Source organism: Epinephelus moara, chromosome 13 (genome assembly GCF_006386435.1).
Source record: "Epinephelus moara isolate mb chromosome 13, YSFRI_EMoa_1.0, whole genome shotgun sequence".
NCBI classification, from domain to species: domain Eukaryota; kingdom Metazoa; phylum Chordata; class Actinopteri; order Perciformes; family Serranidae; genus Epinephelus; species Epinephelus moara.
This window is the reverse complement of record NC_065518.1, coordinates 18252035-18276326: the sequence shown is the minus strand read 5'-3', so window position 1 is coordinate 18276326 and position 24292 is coordinate 18252035. Positions and strand designations below refer to the sequence as shown.

General features: G+C 40.1%; 2 protein-coding genes across 2 annotated transcripts in view; one reads left to right on the top strand and one right to left on the bottom strand.

Moving 5' to 3' along the window:
- Positions 1–24292, bottom strand: part of LOC126400032 (cone cGMP-specific 3',5'-cyclic phosphodiesterase subunit alpha'-like) — a 47752-nt gene that overhangs the window by 4351 nt on the left and 19109 nt on the right. The window contains exons 11-28 of the mRNA XM_050060442.1: positions 8953–9105; positions 7784–7873; positions 7532–7672; positions 7354–7428; positions 7145–7209; positions 6838–6904; positions 6296–6343; positions 5181–5330; positions 4925–5068; positions 4499–4564; positions 4177–4332; positions 3896–4003; positions 3168–3277; positions 2973–3060; positions 1035–1135; positions 767–874; positions 569–632; positions 10–84 (exon numbers count right to left, since the gene is read on the bottom strand). Of these exons, the coding sequence (XP_049916399.1) occupies positions 10–84; positions 569–632; positions 767–874; positions 1035–1135; positions 2973–3060; positions 3168–3277; positions 3896–4003; positions 4177–4332; positions 4499–4564; positions 4925–5068; positions 5181–5330; positions 6296–6343; positions 6838–6904; positions 7145–7209; positions 7354–7428; positions 7532–7672; positions 7784–7873; positions 8953–9105 (1809 nt within the window). The remainder of the gene's footprint in view (positions 1–9; positions 85–568; positions 633–766; positions 875–1034; positions 1136–2972; positions 3061–3167; positions 3278–3895; positions 4004–4176; positions 4333–4498; positions 4565–4924; positions 5069–5180; positions 5331–6295; positions 6344–6837; positions 6905–7144; positions 7210–7353; positions 7429–7531; positions 7673–7783; positions 7874–8952; positions 9106–24292) is intronic.
- rbp4 (retinol binding protein 4, plasma) lies at positions 17639–22536 on the top strand. The gene is made up of 6 exons (XM_050060440.1): positions 17639–17783; positions 18108–18210; positions 18578–18714; positions 19118–19224; positions 21440–21652; positions 21785–22536. The coding sequence occupies exons 2-6, from the start codon at positions 18109–18111 to the stop codon at positions 21802–21804; spliced, it is 579 nt and encodes a 192-aa protein (XP_049916397.1). The 5' UTR covers positions 17639–17783; position 18108; the 3' UTR covers positions 21805–22536.

Sequence of the window (24292 nt, the reverse complement as noted above, 5' to 3'; positions counted from 1 at the left end):
GACCCTTACAATTGGTTGTTGGTCCAAAACAGTCCTCTCCAAATCTCCCTGCTCCCAGAATTCAGCAGCGACCATCAGAGCCACCTGGAGAGAAACAGACAACACGAACAGAGAATGATACGGGGGAATAAAAGACAAACAGAGGGAGGACAGGATTGCAAATGAGTAGCAGAAAAAAACGTCATATTCTTTTATCTTGTGCGGGTTATTTTCAATCCTTTCCATGGGCGAAAGCTTTTAGCATTTGATCTCAAAGGAACAACAGACACTGTAATACAAGTGGCCTTTTGAACCCAGTTTGTTTTTGTTGTTATGACTTATCATATTCTTTTAAAAAAGCAAAGTAAGTGCAACTCTATTCATTTTTTGGTTGCAATAAATATTACATTGTTGAGCTGGAACCAAACATATTTCAAGCTGAATAATCTGATCGAAAACTGAGAGCAGGGAGGATCAAACAGCGATGTGTAGAACTCAATCAGTCGGCCTTAGTAGAACAAACTACATGAAAAACCTTCACTGTACATTTTCTTAATCGGCCCATGTGAAGGCTGTGAAGGCCACCCACCTTGCTCTGTACCTCCCAGGGTTTGGTGATAGCTGACAAGTCACAACCTGTCATCATCATGGCCCTGCAGGTGAGAGACAGACAGACAGTCAGGAAGGACAAGATGACACCCTGCTACTGATGGGTCTGCTGTTTGAGAAATCTTCTCAGAAGGAAACAGATTTTTCTTTTGTATGATCTTGAGCTTTAGTTACATACATGATGACTTCCTTCCTGGTGGGGTTGTTAGAAACAAAGTCAATGGCCTCCTTTTCCACTGTCATCGGCTCTGTGGCATTCACAATGTTTTGGAACAGGGTTCTCTTTCTGCGTGATGAGATAGCAGACAGTCAGTCAGACCAACTGAGCTAAACAAATACAACAGTAGACAGACAAACATTGATCAGCTGCGGCTAAACCTCTGAGCAACATCGGCCAGTCTGTGGCTGTAGAATTGGGAGCAGTTAGAGTATTTCTGAGAACCTACTTGAAGTAAAGGGCCAGATCGGTGGCGATGATGCAGACATCAAACAAGTGCTGCACATGCTCAAACTGACGCTTCTGGAGGTTGCAGAAGATGTTCAGGCTCTGCAAGAGACAATGAGTGGTCAAAATGTGTGTGCCACTTCTTCCATTTAAAGGTTCAAAATAATGAGTTAGTCTTGCAAAATAATGAATACCTCAAAATAATGACTTAGTATCTCAAAATAATGACACAATATCATAAAACAATGACTTGGTATCTCAAAATATGACTTAGTACATCAAAATAATGACTTAGCATCTCAAAGTAATGACTCAGTACCTCAAAAATAATGACTCAATATCATAAAATAATGACTTAGTATCTCAAAAATAATGACTTAGTACCTCAAAATAATGACTCAGTATCATAAAATAATGACTTAGTATCTCAAAAATAATGACTCAATAACATAAAATAATGACTCAATAACATAAAATAATGACTTAGTATCTCAAAAATAATGACACAATATCATAAAATAATGACTTGGTATCTCAAAATATGACTTAGTACCTCAAAATATTGACTCAATATCATAAAATAATGACTTAGTATTGCAAAATAATGATTCAATATCATAAAATAATGACTTAGTATCTCAAAAACAATGAGACAATATCATAAAACAATGACTTGGTATCTCAAAATATGACTTAGTACATCAAAATAATGACTTAGTACCTCAAAATAATGACTCAATATCATAAAATAATGACTTCGTATCTCAAAAATAATGACTTAGTACCTCAAAATAATGACTCAATATCATAAAATAATGACTTGGTATCTCAAAATATGACTTAGTACATCAAAAATAATGACTTAGTACCTCAAAATAATGACTCAATATCATAAAAAATTGACTTAGCATCTCAAAGTACTGACTTAGTACCTCAAAATAATGACTCAATATCATACAATAATGACTTAGTATCGCAAAAATAATAACATGGCATCACAACAAATGACTTAATAATGACTTAGAATCTCAAAACAATGACTTGACATCTCAAAGTAATGACTTAGTGCCTCAAAATAATGACTCAATATCATAAAATAATGACTTAGAATCTCAAAATAATAACATGGCATCACAACAAATGACTTATTACCTCAAAAAAAACCAAGACTTAGTATCACAAAATCATGACTTAGTATCGCAAAATAATAACTTAGCATCTCTAAGTAATGACTTAGTGCCTCAAAATAATGACTCAATATCATAAAATAATGACTTAGAATCTCAAAATAATAACATGGCATCACAACAAATGACTTACTACCTCAAAAAAAAAAAAAGACTTATTACCTAAAAAAATATGACTTATTACCTCAAAATAATGACTTAGCATCTCTAATGTCTCAAAATAATGACTTAGTGGTTAGGGTTAGGGTCAGCCGAGCCCCAGGATTCACAGCAGACTCGTAGCTAACAGCAACACGGGGTATTATCCGTGTAATGGCAGCAACAGAAAGGTATGCTGATCAAGCAGGGGGGGTCGAGAGGGTGGTTCGGTGGCCAGACCCCCTACGCTTGGTCTTGCTATGGCTGAATATGAGCTGCTACTGGGTGCTAAATGAAGGTTCATTACTGATGGGCTGCCACTGAAAAATGTATATAAGGAAAGCACAGCATGTGTGAGTGCCAGTCGTTTGTTGACATTAGCAGACTCCATTTCTTAGCTAACGTTAGCTACTGTTGCCTCACTGAAGAGAGGTAAGACACTCGCACATAATGTTGCATCCTTTGGACGTTCCCTGAAAATACGGTCCGAATCCTTTACATAGAAGTTACCCCACAGGTTGCTAGAGGCAGCTGGCGGAAAGTCTCACACCATGTTGATACAGAACCTTTAAGTCCGCTATTTTTTAAATTTATTGTCCAGTAATGTGTCGTACCTCTTCGCCCATCAGCGTCTTGCTGTACTCCAAATGGTGCCTCTCCATGATGGAGGAGCCATGAAGTTTAGCCAGAGGGGATGCACTCCTGCAGAAAAAAAAGAAAAGGATGGGTGGGGGGGGAATACCTTTACACATAGGTTACACACACACATGCACGCACTTTTCTTTCACACACATAATGTTTTGACCTACTTTGTCTGGTAGAGGTTGTTGGTTCCTCTGTGGTCGATATCGTGGCAGAAAGCAGCAGCCACCATGGCAAAGGCATCTAGATCAGAGTAGTACTTCCTCAGCTTCCCTGTCTGTGAGGCGGAAGGCACAAATCATGAATTATTACACGCAGGTGTTGGGGTGAGTGGTATAGATTGTGATCACCTATACAAAAGCATGACCTGTTCAGAACGTAATAAAATTTCTGGAGCATTTAAATCCAGAAACTGCAGAATATTGGGCACCGTCAATACTAATGCTCTCACGGCATTATAAACACTTAATGTACCTGTGCTGCAGCAATTCCCATCTAGATTTATGATGAAATAAAACATGTTGTGAGCTGATATAGGTGGTTCACACATTCTTCTAAAACATAGCGGCCTGTTAAACTTTCACCACCTGTATTGTGTTAAATATTGTGCAGTGAGCTGCAGCGTAAAAGTTATTAGCATCGCCTGCTGTCTACAAGAACGCTTATGATGTTGTAGAAAAGAAGAGATTGAACTGCAACAGCTTAGAGGATATTCCTGTTATTAAGCTTTGGGTTTAGGGCGATGATACACTAATTCTGGCCCACAATAGGGTGCTGGGTGGCTGCTGCGACTGGCCTCTGGCTTCCTGTAATTTTGCAGAAGTGGCCCCTGGGCAAAGTAAGCTGAGTAACCCTAGTTTAGGGTTTACTGTAGATGCATGTGTGCGGTTGTTACCTGCAGCAGGCAGAACATGGTGTGGCCTACGTTGAAGCCGTGCCTCCAGTTGTGGTAGGTGATGGCACGGTAACCCTTCTTCACTGTGTACATCCACCTGGTCAGCGTCTGGATATACAGAACGGACAACATGATCATGGGAACAAAAGAAAAATAATGAGCCCTATGCACAATTACATCATCATTACATCCAGATACTAGCGACCATCGGGACCACCTGAAACCCTTGAATAGTATCCTGTTAGTGCGGTCAAACCGAAGTTTCTGACTACGTTACTCACGTCTGCGGGAACTTTAAACTTCTCAATGACTCCGAGCTCAAAGAACATGCGAATTCCGGCTTTGATGAGGTCGAACTCCGTGACGGGGAAGTCGCTGAAGGAGAACAGGTACAGATCTTCTCCGTTGACATTGTTAGCTGCCGGGCAGGTTGCTCTCTGAACCAAAACACAACACAGTTCACTCAGAAGACATCCATAAATCGTACACATGATTTCCAGTGAATTTTGATTGAAAAGAAGTGAAGCTTTTTGAAGTCCAATCCCTCAATCTGTGTCTTTGATAATGTGATAATCTTTGTCCCAAAGGTTCAAACAAACATACCAACAGTTTGTACATCTCTTTCTGGTCGCAGTCTTCAGGTTCTGCGTCAAACTTCTCCTTGGTGTTCTGGTTAGAAAGGAGAGAGCAGTGATTTAAAATGGCATTCACACTCAACCTGCTGTGAACATGCTGCCATCACTTCAGAAATATACAGCCTGAATTTATGGACTGGCAACAAAACGCAGAAAACGTAATGATATCATGTATTCAAACACTTGAGACAAGTGCTCCAATCAGTGCAGCAACTGTTGTGTCACTGTCTCCACTAGATCTTTTATTAGGACCTCTAATAGCTGCTAATGGAGGACTGCTCCTCAAAAAGCTATTCACGGCGCATTAACCTTTGACTACTTTTAATCCCTGCTCGAGTGGCCTCTTCATCAAATGCTTAGAGATCAGAGGTAGATGCATCAGGTTGATACTCACCAGAATGGCCTGCAGCTCATCTTTGGTGCACATGGTCTGGCACATCAGCATCTCCTGGGCGATGTCTTTCCTGTACTCCATACGGTTCAACTTGTCGTAGGTGTCGCAGTTCAACACGGACCAACCCAAGAACTGCGTCAGGGCCTGGCACAATAAAATGGGAGCGACAGGAAGTTAGAGAAAAGAAACATCCCAGTGTTTCAAACCAGGTGTGCCGGTGACAGGGAATAAAGAAGAGAGACTGCATGGTGCTGACCTCAGTGATCTGTTCATCATGCTCATCAAATGGCTTGCCGTCTTTCCTGTTGAAGAAAGTGGCAATGCCCACAATTTCTTCCTTCTTGTTGACGATGGGCAGCGACAAAACGTTCTTGATGACAAAACCTGTCTCGTCCACAGCCTCTTTCTGAAAGGCATTGAAATAAAATTATTCAGATTCGGTTTCAAACCATTCTTTCTGAAGACGGGCATCAAAACAGTACAACGTAAAATCTGCATATTACACAGGAAAGTAGGGGTGGGGGGAAAACATCCATACAGCATAGTATCGCAATATTTTGCGTAGCGATACTGTATTGATACATGGACGTAGGTATTGTTTTTATTCAAATATAACACAAATTAAACTTTTGGTAGTCTACTAGAATAATAGGAATCAATTTGTTATTCTGTCCATTGGATGCAATTAAATTAGTTTTTTTAATAAAAATGACTGAAGTGAGATGGACAGACAGAAAACTTAACCTTATTAAATAAAAACAGATGTTGATAAAGTTTGGTGTATTTAACAGTAAAAAAAAAAAAAAGCTGATATGTCATATCAGCTTTACATATATATAACATTTTCTTATATATTTTTCTTTTTTAATTGCTTTATTTTCATAAGTATATATATTTTTAATTTCTTATATATTTTTTTCCTTTTTTGATTGTTTTATAGTGTTTTATAGTATTATATTTTTTTAAATTTCATTTTCATTTATTTATTTATCTATTTTTTTTTCATTCTTGTCTTTTGGATTTCCTTTCGCTGGTCTGGCTTTCTGTGTTTGTTCTTGGGTTGGTGGGTGGGTGGGGTTGTTTTTCTGTCCTTGTTGGTTCTGTGTTTGTTTGTTGATGTTTTGTGCATCTTATTGGATTATCAATAACAATACCTTGTTAAAAAAAAAAAAAAAAAAAGCCTGATAAATCGTAATGCATCGCAATATATGTTACCGCAATACTCAGTATATCGCAAAATATTTTAAATCACAATAATATTATATCATGACTCAATTATCGTGAGGCCAGGAAAGGCCTTAATGTGTGTATACCAGAACCAATAGTGGTGTGTATTGCATGTATGCAGATGGACGGTTAAAGTCTCCTCACCTGAAAAGTGAAGTAGTCATCTGCAGCCACGTTCATCATGTTGCAAATCTGCAGGCAGATACATAAAAAACATTAAAGTCCAGCGCTTTGCTACGAGTATTCATTGCAATTTTACTCACAGCTGCTATTTCTGATCAATCTAATCAACCTTTATCTAAATAATAACAGAATATTTGTCTATTAAGACTTGTTTACTTTACTTCATGGCATTAAAGTATGTTTGTTGCAATATGTCCGACTCTTTACAACTGTAGCTGCTAACTGGAGTTTATTAAATGCAAATTGTGAATCAAAACTGTGTTGACTACTGTGTTCAGTGCTATAAATTGACACGTAACTGCACTAATTCACTTCATGTCCAGTATTCCAACTGACAAGTGTGACGTACTCTTTTGCCTTTGTTTCACTCGCTCATGTTACCACTTTAGATATTGACATGTCTCTGTGCCTATTCCATGACTCAGCTCTCCTGTATTTTCAAGCTTTTCTAACTCAAGCGATTCTCTAAATGAACTGCCCCGCAGCCGCAGTGAGAAACTTACAAAGCCATTCTCTGCAACGTAGGTCGGTAGGCCGCTAACTAGAGCCCAGTGATCTGCAGGGGGACCACTGTAAAAGAGAGAAACATAAAGAGTTGTGAGACCTGGAGCGAGCTCGCTTTTCTCTGAGAAGCAGATTTAATGGTGCCCAAATAATAACACTTATCAGAGCTGTATGTGGGCAAGCATAATTGCTTCATGTATTTTTCATGTGCTTGATTTTTTTGTTAATTTGAGGGCAAAAATTGTTCTGGTTTTTGATGCTGTATTTTCAGATGTATTGTGTTAGTTTGTAGCTGCTGCTGCTCACGGTATGACTTTGATTTCTTCTTTGCCTTCCAGGAGGTAGTCAATGATCTTGTAAAAGTTTACTTCCTGTAGAAAAAGAAGAACCCTGTTAGCAATTATTGATTCATCTTCAAACTTCATTGGACAATGAAAAAGTCAAAGCGAGTGGGATTTTAAGTGCCGCACACCACAAAAAAACCCCAGAATTAACAAGAAGGATGAGTTTGTTACCCTGCCATCTGGCGTTTTTGGTCCTTTATAAGGTTCCACATCTCCCAGTTTCACCGGCCATTCATCATAGAATTCCTGCAGGGCGAAAAACACACGATTAATAGTTTGAAGTTATTTATCCATGAATGCTCTCTGTTCAATCCTGTGTGTAAAACTGAATCTATTCTGCAACACCAACCTTCTCTTTGGTCATGTCCAGCAGGCCCACTGAGTATCGTTCGCATTGTAGATAGGTCCTTACAGTGTAGAGCGCTTTGTGGAACTGTCGCTCAATGTCTGTCAACTCTTCAAATACTTTGCTTGCGGACCAGAGCAGCACCTACGAGGGTAAGAACACCAATGGATGTTTAGCTTTGGCATATTATACCATGCCAACACCAACGGGGGACACAGTGTTCGTCAATGCAACATGATGGGGGGTTCAGTTTACCTGACTCCTTCTGGACTCCACGTTAAACATGTAGGTTGTGTAATGCTGCATGGTGATGACTTGGGCAAAGTTCATGTACTTGTGGAAGAGCTACGGACCAAATGAGATTAGAGGTTTCATCAATACACAACAGCAGATTTAAGACTGAAGCAGACATGACCAGCAAAGTTGTGATTCGTAACATAAAGCGATCTGTGTATGGCGAGTGTATAGAGCGTGTCTCCTCGTACTATGACAGATCAGTAAACACAACAGACTTGAACACAACTCTTTCTCGCAAACTTCTTAAGGTCTTTTAAGTTTGACTAATCTTTGTGCAAATATTTTGTACATGGATTTACACAAAAAGAATTTCACAGGTCTTTGCAGGCTGATAAAATCCCATTACACTTGTTATTAACAAACCCTTTGATGCTTGATGCAGTAAATATGAGTGTGTTTTTCTTAAATATTGAAGCTTGTATTTTGAAGTTTTTTCCCAGTAGAGATTGTATGCAAAGACAAAGAGAAGCGGAAACCTGGACACAAAGAGCACAGAGATATCAGACGCTATAATGCATCTTAGCAGTTAAAGCATCTACCCCTCCCCTCCTTAGAGCTCTTTACTCTCCTTTTCAGCTCCTGTGACTTAACACTGTGACCTTAAGAGTCTACGAAAACATAATTTCCCTCTGACCCACTTCATTCTTTGTGGAATTGTACCTCAGTGTGAGTTTACGGCTCCTGAATGATAAGACGCAGCAGTGCGTGTTCTTTTATATACGCTAGGAGATAACTTATTCCCAGTTAAATCGTTACGTCTTTTTTTGCGAGTCAGAACGTTCAAAAGCAGCCAAATCAATTCAGGCAGGTCTGATTGGCTCCCGCTGACATAATTGGAGTGTTTTACATAATGGTGAGATTGAATTACAGCAATAATCTTTATATAGCTGCAAAGAGCGCAGAGTTTTTTAAAGTAGGAGGCAAGCAACTGTGGATATAATGAAAAGATAATTCCTGCAACACCAGGTGTATAGTAGCTGTTACTTCTTAAGATAAAGAGGACCTAATAATGACACCTGACACATCCAAGTGACTGCCATGCATACAAAACAAAACCTTGTTCCAGCTCAGTCAGCAAATCCCTCTGACTACAGGTGAACGTACATGTTTAAGGTGTGTATTCTTACCGCCTCATCCTCTGGGGAGAACTTATCAGCTCCTATTTTATTGAGTGCCATGACGACTCCAAGGCACTCTTTATCAGCCATCAGAGGGAAAGTGAGCATGTTTTTAGTCTTGTATCCAGTCTGTTTGTCCACAAAGTCGGAGAACTTTTGATTCTGTATCAGGAGGAAAGGAAAAACTTGGTATCAGGTTCGGCTGAATCCAAAGGGTGGACATAAAATGACATACTAACATACAACATCACTCTGTTCAGTTTGTTGTTGCTTTCATTGCCTGTCGGATTGAAAGATTCACATTCATAATGTATCTAACACTTACTTTTTTTCAAATAGATCCCAGCGTGCTGTCTGATCTCACTTTTAAATACTCAGTAATCAATGTTCTATTACTGGCTACACTTGGCAGCAAGAGGCATTCATGCATTCACATTTGTCAACAGATAGAAGATGGGTCAGTGTATCATATACTGGAAGACACAGACATATTAACAATAATCCTAAAACATAATTCTAACATCTGCGGTTTTCAAAATCTTGCAAAAACTTATGCTTAGAATAAAAATATGCTATAAAATATACATAAAATCATATAATTCAAAATAAAACCATATGTTTTATCAGTAATTTTGACATCAGAGTTGTGTTATACTATACACTAATACTTTTAAAGCTATTTAATTTCACTGATCATTAAGGACCTCATCATGCTAGGTATGCCAAAATAAAAAATATGTCAATTCTAGTAGGTCCATAATGAACAGAAACAAGTGTGGTGGTAATTTATTAATCTGATGCTTTGCAAATTTAGAGGCAGTTTTTGTAGCCTTCACTCCAGCCAATGACCTTCAGCTAGCAAATTCAAGTGTATAACAGTTTCTTTTAAGACCCAGAAAGATTTTAGAGGAAATTTTCACCTAATTTATTTATTTCTATATCTATGATCTATTAGACCACCTTTCCTTTGCATTGTTGTTTTATAATGTCATTGTTTTACTGTTTTTATTACCATGTAAAATGACTCTGAGCACATTATAAGTGCTGTACAAATACATTTATTATTAATTAATTACTATTTATTATTTGCACATTTAGAAATAAATGGTCTTAGAGAGAATTTTTGTAGCCTACACTCCAGCCAATGACCTTCAGCTGACAAAGTCAAATGCACAACAGTTTCTTTTAAGACCCACAAAGTTTTTAGAGGTATTTATTACTGATAATTTATATCTACGACCCATTCCTTCTTCCGTCTCATTGTTGTTCTTATACTGTTAGTGCTTTTATTATTTCTATTACTGTTTGTATTGCCATGTAAAGTGACTCTGAGCACATTTAAAAGCACTATACAATTAAATGTATTATTCATTTATTACTATTTATTATTTGCACCTGTTTATTTTAGAAATAAATGGTCTTCGGGACAATTTTTGTAGCCTACACTCTAGCCAATGACCCTCAGTTAACAAATTCACATTTAACATTTAACATAACATTTAAAGACACAAAGATTTTAGAGGCAATTTTCACTCATATTTTTTTTTTTAAATACCTATGATCTATTATACCCGTCTTCTTTTTTACTGTCTATTGCTGTTTTTATTAGCATGTAAAGTGTATTTGAGTACATTTTAAAGTGCTATACAAATAAATGTATTATTACTGCTACTACTATCAATACCAATGTTTTTACTGTATTTATTACTATGTAAAGTGTCTTTAAGTGCATTTTAAAGCACTATGCAAATACATGTTTCATTACTAATATTATCACTAATGCCTTTATTGTTTCTATTACTGTTTTATTACAATTTAAAGTGACTTTGAGTGAATTTTAAACCGCTATACCAATAAATGTATTATTACAGTTATTATTACTCGTGCTTTTATTGTTCCTATTACTGTTTTCATAACCATTTAAAGTGACTTTAACTATTTACAATTACTACTAATAGTAACATTGTGGAAAGAAGGGAACATCGCCATATGATTTTTGACAGTTTCGGAGTCACGCGCACACAACTTTCTCGGACAGCGCGCGCACCACAGAGCGCGAGCACCTCACTGAACTCACCTGTGAGACGTCAGCAACACTTTGTGGCTTTTTGGAGGTCGCGGTGAAACCCACGATACCCATATCGAGAGGGAAGACGATCTCAGCCTGCGGGTGGACCCTGTTTATCTCATATTTGGATGTGGGCGTGACGTCAAAGAGGCAGGTGGCGAGCTCAGGTATTCCGTTTCTCGCGCGGCACATGTAAAGGCTGAGCCTGTCAGCCTGTATGATGAGAGCCACTCTCTGCAACACCTTGTGAATGGACTGGTCCATCTCCTCCTGTTTCTGCATCTCCTGGACCAGCTCGAAGATGATGGCGGCCTCTTGGACGGAGTTAATATCCTTGAAGGAAGCGGTGTCTTTGACGTCCACAGGTGCGGAGAAGGCGGCGGACAGGGCCTCCGCGCGCAGCTTCTTATCAAAGTACTCTTTGGCGAACTGCGGGTTGTTCTCCAGGTATTTCTCCACGCTATCCTTGTCTGCCATTTTGAACTCGAGTGCTGCTGTGTTCCCGTCCTCTTGTCACTGAAGCATCACCTGTAGGGTGCTGTGGAGAGGGGAGCTTGTGCTGTGGCCTACAGGGCTGGGTGCATCAGGCGCATTCTCCTCCGCGGTCCCCGAGGGAGTCACTGACACATGCCGTGTCCGCCGACAGTCAGAATAGGACAGAGTGCGGCTTAGAGGCTGAAAGGATCAAAGTGGCCGCTAATTAATGTGACGTCATGACATTAAAACCCCTGCTCTAAGCGTCCTTAACCCGCAAATCCCAACGCTGATCATTTTATAACGGGTAACACACCGTTATACGCGACTGTTGTCAGGTCAAACGGCAGGTTGGGTGCACCAGGAGACTAACAGCTGTCTTAGGGTCCCCGAGTCCCTCCAAACAAGAGTGGCACCAACACCTCATTTGTCCCCTTGTCTCCACACATGACACTAAACACAGGGTGACACCTTAGAGATACTCTGGTGCCTCATAAGGATCACTTCAGAATTCACTTAATAGAACCATTACTCCAATCTGTATTTAAATCCCAACTTGAGCAACGGGACACCTTAGGATTTCTCACCTAATATGACACCCAACCTTGCACTGGTGTCACCCCTGTTCTATCCCTGTTGGTGCGGAGGAGGAGGAGGAGGAAGTACCCAAATAGTTCCCGCCACTGGCAGTGTTCAGAGGCATAATGCTAATGGTGAATGTGTGAGCAGCCCTACCTGCATGATCTATTTAAATCACCATCATCATGGAGTTATCGGTCCTAGAACTGGAAATTGGCCAATTAGTGGGACTTGGACATCTGGGAACAAGGCCCTAAACAAAGATGGCTGGCTATTATTAACTGAGTGCACTGTCTGGTTGGCCGCTGGCAGGCTGGCAAGACAAGGAGTTCCCCACTATTTTCTGCCCCTAAGGGATTAAGGCAATCTTATCAAGGGAGAACTACAAAAGGTGTGTGTGTGTGTGTGTGTGTGTGTGTGTGTGTGTGTGTGTGTGTGGGTGTGTGTGGATGTGAGGCATTGTGGAAATAAATCAGAGTGGCCTGTTTAGCAGTGGGAGAAACTGGCTGGGTGTTAGTGTGCGAGAGAGGGAAGACAGTTAGACAGACAGGCAGGACCAGTGTAATGATGAATAAGATGAACAATGGCAGATTTCTACTGGTCTATCCCAGGATTTTGTTCTCAACCTGAATGGATTCAGTTGTGTCTAATATGAAACTATTTTTCCAAATTTTTTTCCCTTATAAATTCATTTCATTTTGTGTAATTCTTAGGGAACCTATTAAATCCCTAGACTGTATAAAAATAATGGAAGTAGCCACTCCTGTTCTGAAGCCTTGGCTGAATCCAAATGTCCACCCTCTGGACTTGCGGACTGAGGCCTCGCGGACTTCAGTTGTACGTAGTGTGCCGTATTTATCGCAAGCGGCTGATAGACAGCCCTTGAGACTGTTTTACTCATAAGTCATATAAGTTCATGATCAGTGCCTGCTCATCTGTCCCTGCAGATAAGATATAAATCCCCTGAATAGCCTTTTTCTGTGACTTACAAAAATGAAGGCTACTAATATATCTCTATATAACATACAGGCTACACGTGTTCAAAACAGAGATGTTTGTAAATAAGGACAGGACCATAACTCAATAAATTGGGTATTACTGACATTAGAAACCTTCTTTTGTGTTTTTCAGCCATTCTTTTTGCCTATTACACAGTGCAGCCTGGTAGGCCACAATAATAAAATGTATTTTCAGTCCCTCTACAGCCTAGACTGAAACATATCTCTGTATCATGATGTGGTTGTTTATTTCTGTCCTACATAATTCAAGCAACAAGTAAGTAAGTTTTTTTTTTGCAGCAGCAGCAGATGAAAAACCCACAACGTCACGTCTGTATTGCAATTGTGGGTTATTAAATCAGTGAGGTCTTCTGAAGTCTGCACCCCAAGCGGACTGTCTGGAAGTCTGCAGAAAGTCAACTTGAGGCCCCTTGTAGACTCGTTGAAAAGTGGATTTGGACAGCCCTAACCGCTCCCAGACTTCCCGGGAACGCACCCGCAAAGTCCACCAAGTGTGGTGAAGCCCGGACATTTGGGCTGGGCCCTTGAGTTTGGCATTGCAGCAGTCGCAATCTTGTTTTATTAGAGCCAGAAGAGTAAACTGTTTTTTGTTTATTTAACATTTATGGAATTTGACTCATTTTTGCAGTTTTTGGCACTTGCCCTTTGGCTTCAGCCATCTCATTGAGACAATAGCCCCTTTTACACTTCCAGATTTTCCGCGAATGTCGGGCCGTTTTGCTGGCAAGCTGCGAGCGTTTATACACACAGAGCCGGATAAACAGGATACAGCTGATAGCAGGAAGTAGTGAGCAGCTAGTAGCAAGAAGGAAATGCAAACCTGACAGACACTGTAAAGATGAGCAACTGGGGAGACAAGGAATAGTCCGCCCTCCTTGTCCTCACAAACGAAGAGGCCATTAGCCATCAGATGACGGGGACAATGAAGAACGGGCCGATTTACGAGAGAATCGCCACCTGACTATTGCCGCCTGACTAGCCGTGGCTGCCCTCACACGTCACACACTGAGCTACACATTTTGTTTCTTGCTCACGCCCCCCATTGCCCCGAAAAAGGCACATTCTGTATAAACAAAAGTAGGTAGGCGGCATTTTGCCGCACTCCCCAATTTTGTTTTTATACTGCCAATGCTGAAAAAAGGCTGATTGGGCTTTCCTGCAAATTTGCACAATTCCTATCTAAAAAGGGCCAATGTAACTTTTACTCAACAGCGGCCACTGTGACCACAAGAAGCAATTTCAGGATGACTGCAATTTAGATTTCTTTCCCAGGATTCAATTAAGCTAGTTGCTTCGGATGACCTGACTAAAAGCCAGTGGAATAGAAATACATGCAGAAAACAGTCGGACTCAGTAATGTCAGTCACACAAAAATCTTTCCTAAGTTTGTTAGCGTTAGCTAGAAATCAGTCACCAAAGGCTACAGGTCATACCAGGCCACACAGGGCTGTATTAGTAAACTCGAGTGCATTAAACTGAGTTAATGAATTCAACCCTTTACCAACTTTTCATTTGTAAGAGGAACAAAGTGATACTCCATCTTGTATGGGTACCCAGCCTTGCATTTGACAAAGGAAAACAAATTTTCCAAATTAAACCTTATTCATAGGGATGGGGGACACAACAAAATTTGGTTTGGGTCTGATACATGCGCATATTTATACTGATACAATACGTTTTAATATTAAAAGTGTCTGATGTACTTTCATTTAGGGAAGAGCAGTGTGCCGTGATGTATGAGGTAAACAACAAGTCTGCCAAAGTAATAGCTAATGATGACCAATTACAGTTTGAAAATGTAAGATGAGATAAAATTATCTTTTAGTCGTCTCACAGTGGGGAAATTTGCAACGTTACAACAGCAGAGGGATAGGGCAAACAGGAAGCATCAGTAGAAAACAAAAACAAACAAAGAGCAACATAATGAGCAAATAGTGTAAAACACAAAGCAATGCAATAAGGAAGCATCAGAAAGAAGCAGAATATAATAAAGAGACAGACTGAATGGCTGATTTCACATTATTGACTGATGAAATTAAAAATATCGCACAGTTTAACAGTACTGATATTGCACTTGAGTGATGACTGTGAGTGGTAAAAAATAAAAGCAAGATATAATAAAGAGACAGGCTGAGTGGCAGAATTTACGTTATTGCATGTAACATTAATCAGTGCTAAAGATACCTGGATATTCTCCGTCTGAGCCTCTCTGAACAGACTGTAAGTGAACTCTGTTTTTGTGTCAAATGTCTGGATTGCCAGGCATTTCCCTCGTCCTCCCTTCTTGTCGGTTGGAGCTCAGAATGCTCTTTGTCGTGTTTTTTACTCTTTCATTAAGCCATCACTTCTATTATGTGTCGGATTAAGCTAGTCAGCACAAAAGCAGTGGAGAAGCAAACAGTACGTGCACTAGGTACGTTCACGACAACATTGTTTGCACAGCTTTACTTTTAAAATACAAATAGGTACGATGAAGAAGAGAGAAACGAATTTCTTTTTTTTGTATTGATCTTATTGATGCTAGGATCGATGTTCAAAAAGTAAATGTAGTATCTATAGTATTGATATTTTGGTATTGATCCGCCCTCCCCTTTTATTTACAATTTAGTCAGGAACACTTTAGTCAAAGAAAGCTTTATTTTCATTTGCAGTTTTATATTTGGCAGTATGGCTCTGTTCTGGGGCCTCTCTGTTTTTCCTTGGGCCTACGCAGAAAACCTCTTCCACACGCCTATGTGCAAAGCCTAAGGCAGAGAGAGCACACCTCTCTGCCCTTCCACGTGCTTACGTGAATAGCCTCAAGGCAGAGAGAGCACACCTCTCTGGGGTGGAGGTGGGCGGTTAGCAGTTTAAATAGGGCGCCCTGAATGAGATTTCCCTACTGGTTGCATAGAAAGGAATCATGTGCTCTATCAGCTGACTCCCTTAAATCAATCAGCTGCTCCATCAGTTGATTGGGCTGTTTGAGATCAGCTGATGTAGCTGGGACGTGAGCTGAGACTGACATTGTGTCCTGCCTGAACTAATGCTATGCTCAATTTCTACGTGTTAAAACAATTTAGTAAGTAAAAATGCACTTTATTTGGTACAGGCTCCACACTGCGTAATCCAGTTTATCAGACAATCATTTTCAATCCAATACAATTGCTAAACTACCAATATATTCAAGTGGGTGAACAAAACACTCGCACTGCTTCCCTGCTACGCCCTTGCCATCTTTAAAGCCCAAACACTCAGATGGAAGCAGTGTATAGTCATGAGGTCTTTCTACCAATCCCAAATTTTGTGTGGGGTCACCTTGGATTATGAGTTAAGTTTCAAACCTCATCAACACAAGAAACTAACTCCTGCCTCAAGCATGACTTTACATCTACCTCTATACCGCCCAAAATGTGAAACGCATGCACAAGCCTAGCAGCGTAACGTATATAGTTTCTTGGCCAATCTTCGTGCTTATGAAATGTTGCCTCTGGCAAAATTCCAGCTGCTATTATTTCTGCTGAAAATGAGTGATGGTGCTATTTTCCACTGGCTGGGGCTTCGGTTATGCAAGCTGCAGATGTTTGGCAGTGCACTGCTCTTTTTATTCAACAATGCCCTCAGAGGTCTGGTTACATGAGCTCTGTGCAAAACAACAGCATCAATTTATAAAAGTCGTCCACAATAGATTTAAGTCAGATGAAATACAGACCCGTGTAAGGGAGTAGTTACTGTATTTCTCGTAACTTGCCTGTACTGTGAATGATGTCCACTTTAACTGTGCAAACCTGGAACAGTGGACTAAAACAAATCAGAAAAGTGGCCCAAACCCTTGGGAAAACAGCTTGTATTTTTAAAGACAGGAAATAAAGAGGTTTTTGTACACATGAGATTACATCATTATGGGAGCCATTAGCTTTAGTTTGCTGAGCCCCATTGGACTCGTCCATTTGTAGACACACTTACAGAAGTATGCAAGCATTTTTAGCTGACATTATCCCATCATCAGACTAGTGTTTAAAATGCCAGACTTTGTACTTAGAGAAGTTGTGATTATCTCTGTTTCACATTGATTATTTTCTTTTCAAAGTGGACTTAAGCACTCTGACCACCATTTATACAAACACAGTCACGAGATAAAAGAGTCACTTGACAGCATAATGATGCAATCATGTGGATGCTGCCGGGAAGCCTGCACACCTACTGAAACATTTGGTAAATAATAAACAGAAATAACCAAAACATGCTTTTACTACAATCCAGTTTTTCCTCACAAAAACAGAGGGCTCAGTCCATGAGTGCAAAAACATTTTACTAAGATTTATGACGTTAAATTGTAGCTATCTGTGTGTAACTTTGGAGTGTGACAAATGTGTGACATGCATTGCACAGCTTATTCCAGATGGTCCTCTTGGCTTTGCTAGCAGTTTCTTTCATAAGATCAAAAAAAAAGCCTCAGCAGAGTTCTGACAGGAAAACACATTTTTGTGGGGAGGTACAGAGGAGTGGTGGGCCAAATGTGCAGAACTCACAAATCAATAGGACTCGGGGCTGCAGTTATGTAAATGTTTGTCCAATGGAAGGCAAGCTAGCTGTGGGGAGTGCCGGGGAGGTCCACATCTCCAGAAGTTATTATGCAACACCAGCCAACTGTATATAAGGCCCCGACTATGACAGAACACCAGAGGATCTCTGTGAGCTCTCCACCTTGTTTTAAACAGGTATGCACTGACACTGGACTTGCTTTTAAGCTTTTACATTTTGACCTAGGAATTTAAGGTGCATGGTTGTGCTTTTGCAAAATATCTTCTGTTCCTTTGACATTTTTCAAATTATCTTGATGCCTTTATTCAAAGTTTTGGATTTTATAAAAGTGGCATGTTGTAGCACAGAGGCAAATATTTTACTTGAGGACTTGAAAGAACTAGCAATATGTCTGACAAATGCATCTGTCCTCTCTGTCACCTCTCCTCCTCCTCCTCTATACCTGCCCCTCCCAACTTCTTCTTTCTTTGATTCTGTCTTTTTTCCTTCCACTGAGGTAGAATGCTGCGGTACGTTATAGCCCTCTGTCTCCTGGCTTTGGCCTGGGCGCAGGACTGCCAGGTGGCCAACTTCCAGGTCGTGCAAAACTTTGACAAGACAAGGGTGAGTTGGAAGTGTGAAGAGATTTCTTTAGTTGTATGCATAGGTGTCGATTTCAGGGGGAACACAGGGGACATGCTAGACTGTTAAATCATAATTAATGCTGAAAAAAATCACCAGAATACAGGAAATTAAGTGTTTAATGCTCAAAATGTTCAGGTGGAGGACCCCTAAACCCTCTATTTCATGTGTCCCCCCCAAAGTTAAAACGAAACCTAAGCCCTTTGTTCAATGATCATATTTATATCTACAATGTAGTATTTTTTCATAGTTGCTTTGGTTAGGATTCTGTTTAAAGGACTTTGTGTAATCAAAATATTTTGTTCTTTGAGGAGCGAAGTGGACTTACACTTTGATTTCTTTCTCTCAGTATGCAGGGACATGGTACGCCGTAGCAAAGAAGGACCCAGAGGGTTTGTTCTTAATCGACAATGTCGTGGCCCAGTTTATTGTCGACGAGGACGGCAAAATGACCGCCACCGCTAAGGGCAGAGTCATCATCCTTAAGTGAGTTCTGCTCTTTACTGTGAAGGCTCACCTTTCCCCCACTTGAGCATCAAATTTGCGCAACTTCCTACGTGTTCTATGCTTTAATCAGCATGCTTTTAACTAATTTGCTTTTAAATCAAATTTGTTAGTTTATTGTTTTTATTCCGTGTGCTTTTGTTTGTCCTATTGTATTTATTGTGTGCTTTTGCTTTTATTGGTTTGTTTGTTTTTTTCCATGTGCTTTTGGTTTGCTTTTATTCCTGTGCTTTTATCCGTGTAATCTGTAAAGCACTTTGGGTCGCCTTTGGGTATGAAATGTGCTTTAAAGTAAATGTGAGTTTGCCTTGCCCTCTCCCTTTTTTATCTCCTCCATCTCGTCTCACATCTTCCGTAATGTCCTTCTCTCTTTTTTGACCTCTAGCAATTGGGAACTGTGCGCTGACATGTTGGCCACCTTTGAGGACACTACCGAACCTGCCAAGCTCAGGATGAAGTACTGGGGAGTTTCATCCTACCTGCAGACTGGAAGTAAGTTGTTGAACATTTACACCTGAACACTGACTTAAAGGAACTTAAATTGGGGTTGACAACAAAATCAAGGCAACTAATGAATGATCTGGCACCTTATTAGCATTTGCCTTTGGCAGTTTTCTGTTGGGAATCACTAATATTACACTGCAAAAGCACATGTAGACCTTAAGACAACTGTTGATTTAATTTAATCATCAACTGCAGCACTTAGTTCTCTGTGACCCTGACCCTGGAGCATGAATCAAACTTACTAGGAAGAGGTCCAAATGTCACTGTGTGTAACTTTGACATCACATTAAGGCGAAGTATAGTCATTTATTAATTAACTGCACTTCCATAAAATCTGAGGCTGAGTCAGTTTTATACACGCAATCTCTAATGTATCACTATGATCCCAGTGCTGACCCAAAATGCTGTTTTTCTTTATCAACTGTAGCATTACCCATAATACCCATCTATGTAATTACATCAGCTGTTGACTTGATTATGCCATCAAGGGACTCTTTTATCTCCCAGTGACTGTGTTTGTATAAATGGTGGTGCTCAAGTCCACTTAAAAGAGAAAATGAGGCTGAGGCTTTCTTGGTCTTATGAAAGCAACTGCAAGCAAAGCCAAGAGGACCATCTGGAACAAGCTGTGCAATGCATTTCACACATTTGTCACACTCCAAAGTATACACACAGATAGGCACACACTTCAACGTCATAAATCTAAGTGAAATGTTTTTGCATGCATGGACTGAACCCAATTAAGTTGTGTGAAAAAACTGTATCTCACTAAAATCATGTTGCAGCCCTTTCTCCTATCTTATTTACCAATAAATTGTCTCAGTAGGTGCATGTGCTTCCCGGCAACATCTATATGATTGCATCAGCTGTTGAGTTGAATATGCTGTCAAGGAACTCTTTGATCTCCCAGTAACTGTGTTTGTATAAATGGTGGGCAGAGAGCTGAAGTCCAATTCAGAAAAGAAAATAATCAATGTGAAAGAGAGATAATCACAACTTCTCCAAGTACAAAGTCTGGAATTTTAAACACCAGTCAGTGATGATGGGATAGTGTATGAGTTAGCTAAATATGCTCGTGTACTACTGTATGCATGTCTACATAGGTCAATATAAAAGTTAATTGTTAAAATATATTATAGTATAACAAAACTAGGTTTCAAGATTTGTAATGGTGTAAACCAAAAAAATTAAAAAATAGAAAATTAGTTATCCCTAACATTTGTTGTGTTATGGTTTGAGAGTGATGAAAACAGATGGGGACTAAGCATAGATTTTAATAATAGTTAGATACCAAAACCCTAGATGGTGCCTATTCATTCCAGTGGAGTTGCTCACGTGGCGCATTCGCCAGAAAAGTTTTCTAGCTTCCAGGTTTACTTCCACGGTATTCGGCCCATTGAATATGGGCAGCAGTGTTTCTCCTGCTGGCCTCACCCATGAGTCCCTGCTCGGCAAGTATTTTGCTACATTAGCCAGCTAGACATTTGTCTGTGTTAGCAAGCAAGCTAACGTTAGCTAACATTAGCCAGCTGAAACCAAAATATCACAATATATTTCACGTTAGTGTTTCCTCCAACGTCAGGATTTCTCTTCAGCACAAGGGGGCACTGGAATTATGATACAGAGTACTGAATTTGATGGATTTACTGTTTATCGGAGAACAACATGGGTATTTTGCTTCCCGAGCTGAAGGGGAATTTTCTTTACTACAATACCGTGAGTGGCCACCGGGGAAAATTTGCTGCAAGGCTGAGCGGCTTTCCTGGAGGTCTGATTTACAGCTGAGGTTAACTTTCGCTAGCACAAAACATTTGACTCCTTAGTGGGTCTTTTATTACAACCAAACTCTGAGTAAGACTTTATTAAGTGACCAAAATGTTACAATTAACTTTAATGAACTAAAAACACACTTGTATAGCGACAACTAAGGCCAGCCTGGATGTTTACAACGTCGGGATCCACCCTCACATTTAACTAAAATGGTAGCATTTATCTTGGGAACAAAAAGCCTCCATTTACAAAACATCAAGGCACCCCTGAGACACGAAGTACTTGTGAGATGGACAGTAAATGTCCACTGTAATCTGTAGCATACTTTTTGGCCTCACACTTACGTTGCAAGTTTGAAAGAAATAGTTCATAAATTGTAAAAGGATTGTTTGGTAAAAATCTTTCCTTTCTCTCCTCCCCTCCCTGCTCTCAGATGATGACCACTGGGTGATCGACACTGACTATGATAACTACGCCATCCACTACTCCTGCAGACTAGTAGACTCTGACGGCACTTGCCTGGACAGCTACTCCTTCATATTCTCTCGTCATGCAACGGGTCTGAGGCCTGAGGACCAGGTCAAAGTCACCCAGAAAAAGATCGACGTCTGCCTGCTGGGCAAATACAGACGTGTTGCACACACTGGTGAGTTCATCTTAGAACGAAGACATTAAGACAACTAAGAAAATAAAATACTGTATAATGTTTTTTTTTAAAGATAATCTGTGTTTTTGTGATCATGTAGTTAGCTAAATGTTTGTCTTCTCTCCACTACAGGCTTCTGCGAAAGCAGCTGATCTGACAACAGTCGGAGAACTTCTTTCTGAAGCACCCACCTCTGAGACTGTGCGCCCCTCCCCCCCTGCTTGTCTTGGACTGACTCCCACCAGAGTTCTCCCTCCTGTCTCTGTCTTAGCAGAGAAAGCAGCCCATACTTCTTTTAAAATAAATTTAAAGTGGCAAACTATAAACTCACATCCACATGCTGTAAATAGAAAGAAAGGATGACTGGCTGGTTTGTTGTCACATTCCCAAAATATCCCCAGAAGTAAAGGAGATTCTGGCCTTTTTAACATTTTAGTCCTCATCCTCAACATCTGTCATGTTTTTTTGTGGTACAGGAGCTTCAGAACATATCAGCCTCTCTCATGGAAACCAGTGGAACTTGCTCGCTGGTTCCAGTGAGAAAACTACACATACCAGCTCAGTCAATTTTTTTTGGAGCTTTTCAGGACAATGTGTCAAAAAATCAGTTGTGCAAATCTTGTTAAAGTGAAGCTGAACTCGCATCACTGCAGCTCTGGACTGTTAACACCATGTTTACCACACAACCAAGTTCACAAGTCACTGACTTTGCTTTTACACTGAAGGACTGACAGTATCTTGTAGCACATAAGTAGATACTGTTAATAAACCTTAACACAAACATATTAGGTCATGTGCCATATAGGAACAGTAGTTTGGTTGTTATTTGATTGTATGATGTATACTTCTTGATCCAGTTTTTGAAATAAAACATTCATACCGTGTTGGCTCTTTCAATTTTTGATTGCCTTTAAATATTCATCTGTATAATGGGATTGCACATAATGAATTCATGTTGTTGGCCTTTAGATTCAGTCAATCAAAATACTTCCAAATCCAACTTTATACAGAATTTTGTAGGTTATTTTTTTCTATCTTCCATCATAGCACAACTTCATCAAACAAAAGCAATGATATGACATTAATTTCTAGCCACAGCTTCCTATACTGTAGCTGTGCACCCACTATAACACAAATTTGTCCAACTAATATCTAGTGCAGGATTGTCAAACATACGGCCTGTGAGCCAGAACCGACCCATCAAAAGGCCCAAACCCCAAAACACTTGTAAAGGCTGAGGGCCAATTTGTAGTTTTCAGATCTGTGGGTTCGCAGGGGTGCAGTTAAGTCTGTGTGATGTAAATGTCACCATCAATCCATGTCCACGAGGGTCCGCCTGAACCCCTTGGTGTATGTCCGTATGCAGCCCATTTTTTGTGACCATGCGGACTGTATGCGTAGCAAGCCCTGACTGTTTATGCTCTAATCTAGTGGTTTTCAAACTTTTCGTGCTAAACAAAGGGCAAGCCAAAATCTCTCATCATGTGTAATCATTCTTATCACGATTTAAGACAATAAAATTAAGACAAAATAAGACAGGTAGCTTTCGGGATACTGTCTACTGACCGGTGGTAGGTTGTCTTGGCTGGTGCTTAGTTGTAATTTGCTTCGTACAATAAAGTGATCCATTGTCCCACTCACAGCTTTCTCCTTTTAATTGTTATCATCCCTCACACTGGCTGCCAATCAGGGCTTTCGATGTGTCACACACTTCGAATTTGAAAAGGTTCCCCGCTAAGGTTTTTAAATGAAATTCAATTCAATTTCATTTTGTAGCTAGAGGTTAGGTTGCCTCTTTATTAGAAAATGGGTGCGCACAACATACTGCTACAGTCAAGGACAAACTCAGTCGTAACTTTTTGTATAGGCCCAGTTGAATATTGCAATAATAATGAGTGGTTATCCCAATATCCCACGGCACACCTGGATTGGCATTAGGGCACACCATTTGAGAACCACTGCTCTAATCTCGTTCCAAATTCTGGTCCAGTGCAAAACACTGTAGCCAAGCCAGCTGCAGCCACAGGTGAAGTTAGTTTTCAGTTGGATATTTGACAGACATTCACTCCAAACCAAGCAGCACCTTCTTAGTTTCACTTTCACCTGATGTCAGCAGTACGAGGATGGTAAGCTCACCTCCAAGCCCTCCTGTTTACTGATGGTGGTTGATGCAGACCCTCAATTGTATCATGAATACAACTGTGTGTGTGTCTGTGTGGCTGCGGTTGACATTTGTGGCTTTGAGTGAAATGTTTCGACAATAATTTGGTACAGATGTTCACGTCTACCTCAGGATGAACTGTACTCAACTGATTACTTAACTTTTCATGTAGTACCTCATGTCAAAATCTAAACTTGTCCAAAACATGACTTAATCCCTGCAACACTAACGACATTCCCATCAGTCTCAGCTGCACTTTGTATTAAAGCCTAATTAGGCCATATCAGCATTCTAACTCAGGCGATGAACATATATACCACAAACAACAGCATGTTAGCATGCTGACACAGGCGTTTAGCTCCAAGCACCACTTTGCTTATCAGCCTCACAGAGCCGACAGCATGGCTGTAGGCTGTTTCTTTCATAGCTGATCTTCTAGCATCACAGGGTCTAATGGGTCACAAGGGATAATAAAGATT